Genomic DNA, 9,159 nt, shown 5'->3' with positions numbered 1-9,159 from the left:
GGGGGGGAAGAAAAAAGTATGGGCAAGAGACTGCATAATGCTGTCCTTTGCATTCATAAGCAGGTCAAATGCACCCTTTGTACAGATGCACTCTAGATTTTTTGCTGCAGAACAAAGTTTTCCTGGCTAGTACAAGACTCTGGAAGATTTCCTTCTTCCACACAAACCTCATTGCCACCATTTCTCTAAGAAGTCTGTAAAATTAGGTGGGGGCAATTCTATCACTTTTTATTTACGGAGATTTTAAAGGAGACAGCATTAAAGATCTGCTACAGTCAAAACGGACAATCACCACTACTCTCCCCTTGTCCGCTGAGTCAAGTAATTTCACTATAAAAGAGTATCAGATTACTCAGAGAAGATCTGCCCTTTGTAAATCTTTGCTGACTACTCCCAGTCCCCATTCTGTTCTTAAAACATTTGGAAACAGCTTCCAGGATTGGCTCAACCACCTTCCCAGGGATCAAGGTGAAGCTGACCAGTTTCCCAGATCCTCCCTCTTGCCCTTCTTGAAAAGAAGAGCGACATTTGCTTTCTTCCAGTCCTCAGGCAACTCCCCTAATCACCACGACCTTTCAAAGATGATTGAGAGTGGCCTCATAATGACATCAGCCAGCTCCCTCACCACCCATGGGTGCATTACATCAGGTCCCATGGATTTGTGTACTCTCCACCTGTTCAAATGTTCCCTAGCCTTTTCCTCCTCTACCAAAAGTAAGTCATCCTTGCTCCAGGCATTCCCAATGGTCTGAGGCCCATGATTCCTTAAGGCAAACCTTAGCAGTAAAAACTGAGGTGAAGGAAGAAGGTACCAAGCACCTGAGTCTCTTCCATGCCCTTTGTTACCAGGCTCTCTGCCCTATTCAGCTGTGGGCCCATATTTTCCCTCCTCTTCCTTCTGCTGCTGATATACCTGTAGAAGCTGTTCTTGCTGTCCTTCACATTCCTCGACAAGATCAACTCCAGGTGGGCTCCGGCTGTCCTAACCCCATCCCTACACACTCACACAGTATTAGAATATAAATTAGTATTTGAACATGAATTCTTGTGGCCTTTGCAAGGGAAGTTCTGCCTTACAGTTTCTGCTGGAGTTCTCTGAACACCTTTTGGGGGGCTGCCATAACGTGCTTGGATTCCCAGAAGTCCCCCAGCGAACGCTTTTTTAAGAAAACAACAGCCTTATGATGAAGCTCTTGCATGGATAAGTCACTGGTTAAACTGTAAGAAGTGAACAATAAATGAACAGGTCTCCCAATGGAGGGATGTCAAAAGTGGAGTTGTACAGGTATTTTTGTTGGCATCTATGCTGTTCAATGTATTTGTAAGTAACCTGGAAAAGAACAGTTTTTAATGATACCGTCCTGAAAAAGTTCTTTAAGAAAATGGCTTACTGGGAAGAATTGCAGGACGAGCTTAAGACTTGACTGGAAAACCAGTAAAATGACAGACAAAATTACATGTAGAGACATGCAATGCACACAGGTCAATAAAAATACTAACTTCACTAAGAAAGTGATAGGTTCAAAACTGACTACAACCATTCAGATGAGTTTAATGAATACAAGCAGATTTTGTAAAAATAAATAAATGTATGTATGCACAGCAGCCAAAATTGAAATTTAGAATTAGGAATGACTAGGAAACCAATTGAGAATGAAAGAGAAAACATCATTGTGCCATCGTTGTGTGCATAAATGTGTGCTTTGCCCATAGCTTGATGACTGCGCTCAGCTCTGATTGAGAGCGAGCTCTTAATCATCTTAAGAGAGATATAGTAGAACTGAAAAGACTGCAGAGAATAGCAACAGAATGAACACAGGCATTCACCTATTGTTTCACAGAGAAGCTGTTCCATAAGGGGGGAAAAAACCAAAAGGGAGGTAATAAGGGGCTTAAAAACTCATGAACAGCTTGGTGAAAATGGATACTAATTGAAGAGTAGGACCAGATTCAAAACTACAGCAAGTGATTCTTCATAAAAAACAGAGTAAATTCTTTGTCAAAGGTTCTTGGATGCAAGAAATTTGCATAGGTTGACAGGAACAAGTTTCTGAGAGAGAAACCCACTGAGGACAACTAAAACAGAAACCATCCCTGGCTCAGGAAGTGCTGCCAGGTGTAAACAGCTGATGTGAAAGTTCACTTGCTCTGTCCCTGCTCTTCTACTATAACCTGCCCGGGATCACTGTGGAAGACTCGACACTGGTCTAGACATGTCTTTGGCCTCGATCATAATGGTTGTTCTAAAGTTAAATGCTTTACCAAATCTAAAACTGAAAATAGTTACAAAGCTTTACAGACACCACTAAACAGAAGTGAAAGGAAACAATGTACACAGCTGAAGATTTCTGCTATCCTCTACCACACAGTTGTATGCTACTACTTCTCTTGTGTTTGACTGTAAGATAAAAGAACTTCTAAACCAGGAATCAAAATTTCAGAATTTGAAAGGCTTTGCATCAAGGCCATCATCGTGTCACAAATCTTCCAAGGCATAATCTGAAACTTAAATTGTCAGAACAAGGTTTTGGAAAAGAACACTCAATCCTCAAAGAAAAAGCTATTCTATGGACAGCATACATACTGTATTTGCTAATTCTCCTCAGGCAGCTTCTAACTATTTGGTGGAGCAAGCACCTACAGATACTGTGGCTACTCATTTAGACATACACTGACTGACTGATGCAGTACATGCATGCTGACTTGCCAGCTAATTGCTGTCACTCCTAATAGTTAAGGTACTAAGTTATAACTTCTTTCTCTCAATGACGACATCAAATGCAGTCACTGCCTCCTTTCTACCAGCCTCCACATTCCAAAATATTTGTGTAGAAACTTTGTACCTTTGAAACCTCCACCTGTCCTAAGTTGTGACATTAGTCAACAGGCTTAAATTAAGGGTTTGGGCAGAGAAATTACAGACACACAGACTTTTGCCCTCTCTATCCCTTTACTTAGTTTCCAAGTTTTGTATTTATTTACTGAACTACAACATTTTAAAACATCTTTTTAGCATGCAGCTTTACTCACATATTTTGTCGGAATCTGTGTGAACTGCCTGAATAACAGAAGTTCTGAGAATCACTTCAACATCTGAAGCTATTTTCAGAAGCTAGTAAAAGGAAAAAAAAAAACACAAACAACACAACAGAGTAATTTAAATTATATGTAATTATTCCTGAAGGTATTTTCCATATTAGACAGCTATTCAAATAATAAAGCCAGTCAGTTCTATTATTCAGTTAGTTATGCACTATCTATACATAGCTTTTACTTTGGGGATCCTGGAATAACTTACAGGTTGATATACAAGCTACCTCGACATACAGCATGAGAGGAAGGAAACTTCTGCTCAGTAACATACAGCAGTTTAAAATCTCTATACCCCATTAAAACTGCAAATGAGTAAGGTAGAATGCAACTACCAAAACAAGTAACTAGTTTCCAGTGATCAAAGACACTGGTGAATGCCTCAGTAACATTTGGCTACCTCTTGTGAAAGACCAATCTGGTTCTTGAAATAAGGAGACAAAAATAAGGGCAAAACATGACAAGAATTAAGAATACCGAGGTTTCACAGAAAAGCAGTACAGGAACAAGGCACTACCTAAAGATTAGCAGAGGCATTAATATTTGGCAAAAGACCTAGAATTCCTTCCCTCATTAAGAGGATAAGCACAAGCACCCTTGCTAGTTTTGCTGAGCAATTAAGAGAAGCCTAATACTCGTTTGCATGATACCCATGTCAGAAATAAATGAAATTGCACAAGTGAGATACTTTGGGAGACATGCTTACACTAGGAAGTAGTGTGTACCAACAGAAGTGGATCTTTGCAAGAGTTAGAGCTCAAGACTTGACATCTACTCTGAATTTCTTCCCCCCCCTTTTTCTCTTTTAAGGGTTTGGACTAGGTATCCACCAGTTGCCCTACTGAATGCCCATTAGCAGCTAGGATGCATGCTCCTGAAGCACATCCTCCGTTTCAGATTCATTTTAAAGGAATTCTGCCATTTGCTCTGAGACTGCTTCACAAAAACAAGCCAAATCACAGGATGTGGAGATAACCAAGGTAATTTCAGAAGCGCTCCTGATCTGAACTAAAATGCTGCAATAGATTCAGCTGCCACACCTCACATTCTAATACTGCAGATAGTTACTCCTACCTCCTTAGGTCACTACATAACCGAGTATTTGATGTCATATTAGAAGACATCGCAGATTTCTATTCTGGCAAAGCAACGCACATTTGGTTAGTCCATATTCATTTTCTTAGCTGCTGTCCAAAGCAGGACACTAGCACCCCTGTGTTTATGCAAGCAAGTGCCCAAAATCTCACAAGTCCTGTATGTCATTTGATTCAGTTCCTCTGCATCCAAGTCTATTCAGTACATATATATATATGTATATATAATAAATATGACAGCTTCTATGACGTTCCAGGATTCTGTAGTTGTGATGAAAATTTAGAATTTCTTCCACTGGAACATTTAATCAAGATATCAATTAACCCATATTAAAAAGTTACATGTGTGTATTTTGTAAGTTGCCATTCCTAATAAATATAGATTTAAAAATTACAGCAAGTATTTTTCCTGTACATCTGTAACAAAAAGAACATACAATTTAACAGATCAGACACTGGGAACACAAACACAGAAGTATTACTATAGGGGTCTGATAACAAACAGAAAAGCTAGAAAGTCCTAACTAAATGCTCCGAACTATTTATGTTACTGTCCAGTGGCTGGGGGGGTGGTACCTGGTATGATGCAACGGTTTAGATTTACTTCTGCAAAGGACACTTTCTTCCAAATAGTGCCCAATGACAATGTAAATACAGTCTGTTAAAAGGCTGAATGACAAGGACTAAATTATTCACTCTGTATAGATGTTAATAACTAACAATACCTAAAATACAGAAGTTTCATTTCAGGCCTCCATAAGTTTTAGAAAAATGACTCAGTAAAAAGTGTTAAGATAACAACTGAGCAAAGGTAACTTACATAGTGGTTAACAGAATGTTCTATTCCTTTCAATGCACCATGAGGAAAGAAGCAGCAAAAAGCCCAGGAGTATAATCAATACCTCTATATTACAATAGTCATGATCATTTGGCTGGTTTTTGCCTCCCACAAAAAAAGCTGCCTCATTTGCGATCAGGAATAAAAGTAACTTCTCATGTCTGCCAGTAACTGAGCAGATTATTTAATTTCTCTGTATCTTTCTGTATCTATCAATAAAGACGAGGTAAACTTAAGTGACCGCAGCTCATATAGATATTATGAGCAACATATACAAAATATTTACATGAAAATAGCAACATAAAACATTTTTCCATAATTTTATTATAAGTTTCAAAATAAGCATACTGAAGTACCAGAAGACACTTTCTCCGTATGTATTTTTGTATGTGCAAAATTCTGTAACATACTATTAATACCAATGGAGGTATCGATATATGTATAAACAAAGATCCATGTGAAAACCTTTTTGAACGCACCTGACTCTCACAATGTCTCAATAAGTACTTACATTAGTTTAGAGATCCTTTAAGTAAAAAGCTCCTATATAAGTATTTTTATGCAAAGTGGAAAAAACCAATGAAAATAAGTAGTACCTCATTTATCTTCTCTTCAGATGTCTCATCTTGATTATTTTTGAATTCTTCATTTATCTTTTGTCTGGCAGCTAAATAAAGTAAACAAAAAAACTAAAGAGTGAACAAAAAAATTTATCTTGTCTTTGTCACTGCCTCAAAGCTCAGAATCCCAAGTCCTTTATAGCACCTTCCTGGTGCACTCTGCCTGAAGCATTTTAATACCAGATTTCCACGGAATTCAGGTGATGTCACATTTTAAGTTGACTCATATAGGAATAAAATATGATTGCCTATCTATCATTCTGAGCTTTAAAAAGAACTAACATACAGAAGCCGCTACTAAAAGCTGGTTTACTAAAAAAGCGGTATTCATCCCCTGAGGAGCAACTGTACATAAAGAGAATCAACTCAAATGCTTAGTACAGTTAAACATGCTTTGGCTGGACTGAAGAGCAGAAGTAACCAAAAAAAAAAAAAAAAAAAAAGGCAAAAAAAAAGAAAAAAGGGCAAAAAAAAAATCCCAGGAAGATCACCAAGATTCCAAAAAGAGATGTTTTCCTTACAAAATATGGCTTCAGTACTTGAACCTAGCAACCAGTTTTTTGTTTCAAATTAAAGGATGTCTGGTTATGGACACACAAGTTTTCCCAATGTTTACTTATAAAATGTGGAAGGGAATAATTTAAAGGAAGATTATGTTAAGAATTCTCTTTTTGTATATTCAGAGAAGAAAGTTCCACAGAAAGATAGGTAAGCATCCACCACACAAAAGAAGTATCTCACCTTCAAGGGCTCTGGTATCATTTTTAAAAACTTCTTGCCGGGTTCTGTGTAATGATTTAAAAAGCTTCAAAACCTGCCAATACAATATCAATAGAATTAGCTTGTTTGCCAGCAGGATTCTTAGTTAAAATGAACATGTTGCCATTAAGAGTGTTCTGGTTGATCTTCCATGTTCTTTCCATTTAGTACAGAATTTGGTATGGAATCAGCATCTAAGACACTTTACTTCAATTCCTGATAAATAACTTGCAGCCAAAGCAGACGTGAGGAAATCAAAATCCTAGACAGTTCTAGATGTTTCAAACTAATCTAAGATGCTAGAGAGTACGAGCACTACAGTCCGAAATAATCATTTGGCATGACAGGAATATAATCCTGAAAATACATTGATGCAAACATAATTATTTCACCAATATCAAATAAACCCAAAAGAATCAGAATAACTCTAAAAGTCAAGTCACCTGAAGTGACTATCAAGGGTACACCACTGGATATTCTCCAGTTACGAAAAATAGATAGAAATATAAATGGCTAAAGTATTCTCACATTTACAAGCTAATGAGAGAAAACTGAATTTCAAAAGGATCTCAAACTTATTGTTTAATGTCTCAATTATTTTTCATGTCTCTGTATAATACCTGGGCATAATCTTCTATGGGTGGTGTGGCAAAACCAACATAAAGCAAAGTCCTTCCCTAGATATAACTACCAGAACAGAAAACAAAAACTTCAGTAAAAGCAAACACTCAAAAAATTAGGATTTTTGATGGTAGAGATGACACACCTCAGTACATACGTAAAGCAAAACCCCTAAGAATCACAGCTCACAGTCATGTGGTTTTGGCTGTTTATTCACACAGACTGTAATGAATTACAGAAATCCTCAAGTCCTTATCAGGCTTTTTTGGTGTTTGTCAGAAATTGACAGGAATCTCTGACACACACCAAAAAAAAAAAAAAATCTTGTTAACGAGATACCTTTTGAAGTTTTTCTAGTACTTCCTAGTGTGTTTTTGCACCTCTAGAAGGCACAATTCCAGGTACTTCATGATTATCTTACATTGTTTTCTCACAACTAATATTCAAAAAATCTCTTAGAAGGATGAAGAGGAAACACAGGGCTGTAACTGAGAAAGGACCATCTTCTTTATAAGCATGCTCTGTATCTGCGAGCTGGAGATGCAAAGAAGGCTGTCCCCTAAAAGTAAAAGTCCAATAAAACATCCTGGCAGGGCCCTGAAAACAGTGTTGCCTCTGCTTCAAATCTGCCAGTGACAGAGAGAGAAATGGCAAGCTTCTCTGAAAGCTATTACTTCCAACAGATGTCAATACATTTTTAGGTTTTCAGGCTAAGTTCTCACCCCCCGCTCAGCTGGTTACTTGGCTACCCTGAGATAATTCATTCAGAAGTGTACACACACAAAAAGACAGTTTTTAGGAAGAGGAAGAAGACATGAAACAGTAAGAACAGGCAACTTTCCAGTTCAGTACTGCTTCTTTAACACAATACTACCACAACTTTAGTGCTATTAACAGACAACTTACAAATATGAACAAGTTCAAATCTTGCTTCACCACGTGGATTAGACCACATCGTAATTGCTCCTGTAATTTATGATGCAGCATCCTGTGGAGTATATGCTACTGCATTACAGATCTTTCTGAAAAGAGGACAAACTAACGCATTCTCAATTGCATATGAGTCTCACGAATGTTTAAGTAAAAAACTTTTGTCACTTTTACAAGAATTAGTATGTGACTTGACAACCAGTTAAATCAATCTGAGCAGAGACATATAAAAGAGAGCATGGACTTTGCTAACTTGTTTTTAGCTTCTGTGTCTTTAGCTTAATAATTAGCAACTGAATGCTGCCTTAACTGCAGCATTCCCTAGATCGCTGAATCTGTGGAAAGCAAACTGACAGAATTAACAGTTTTAAGCCAAATAAGTTTCTTGTACTGTAGATGTATTTTAAGAGATTTCACTAAATTATTTGGACAGGATATCCTGAAATATTTCTACTCCGTAATATTTTCACCATCTTTGCAAATAGTAAAGTCAGTACCACAAATGGTTTTGAGTCAAAGACATGAATGGTAAAACATGAAGAAGTGTTTTATGGTTATTCTTAACTCTTTGACCAACAATTTTCAGTTATCTACTGCTACTATTTGCCTACTTCTGCAAACCCCTCCTGGAAAGTTCTGCACACCACCAACCACAGAGTACTTCTATTAGATGACTCTGAAGCAAGATACATTAATGCACAGACTCCTTTGAGCTCTACAGTCACCTAGTGAAACACAGAACTCCCCTAATACCTCAGTGTATTAGTACCCCTAATACTAGGCTTCAGAACACTTTTGAAACAGGGGCTCAACTCCCCCCAAAAGTACTCTATACTGTAAAGACGAAAGGTTTAAATAATTGTCTTTGCTTTTCTTCATCTGCCCACAATTCATTCTCTTGATGTATTTTAACCTATACTTGATTGTCATCTCTCAACTTGTTTCTTTTTTCCACAACAGCCTTTGCATGCAAACCCCTACTTTCTATTACCCAGTCGAGCGTCCTTCTGGCCCTGAAAGCCTCTGCCTGTTGATGCTAAAAATGCTAGGAACCGCTGGGAAAGAAGTTCCTACCCTCCAGTGACATACAAGGGAAAACTTCCCTAAGTATGTCGTTTCTGTCTAGTTATTATTTATAGCCTAAGGTCGCAAATTTGAAAGGAACGCAGCAGGCTCCCTCGGCGCTGCAGCCACCACCACTAACTCC

The 9,159-nt window shown here is 37.8% G+C and overlaps 1 protein-coding gene across 1 annotated transcript in view; it reads right to left on the bottom strand.

The window, feature by feature from the left end:
• LYRM7 (LYR motif containing 7) overlaps positions 1-6,502 on the bottom strand; it is a gene marked incomplete at its 5' end in the record, with an annotated part of 10,357 nt that extends 3,855 nt beyond the window's left edge. The window contains 3 exons of the mRNA XM_009583800.1: positions 3,031-3,112; positions 5,619-5,689; positions 6,384-6,502. Of these exons, the coding sequence (XP_009582095.1) occupies positions 3,031-3,112; positions 5,619-5,689; positions 6,384-6,502 (272 nt within the window). The remainder of the gene's footprint in view (positions 1-3,030; positions 3,113-5,618; positions 5,690-6,383) is intronic.
• Positions 6,503-9,159: the final 2,657 nt, after the last annotated feature.

The sequence above is a fragment of the Fulmarus glacialis genome, unplaced genomic scaffold (genome assembly GCF_000690835.1).
Source record: "Fulmarus glacialis isolate BGI_N327 unplaced genomic scaffold, ASM69083v1 scaffold22368, whole genome shotgun sequence".
In the NCBI taxonomy this organism is placed as follows: Eukaryota; Metazoa; Chordata; class Aves; order Procellariiformes; family Procellariidae; genus Fulmarus; species Fulmarus glacialis.
The sequence above is the reverse complement of the archived record's forward strand: the minus strand, read 5'-3'. Positions and strand labels throughout refer to the sequence as shown.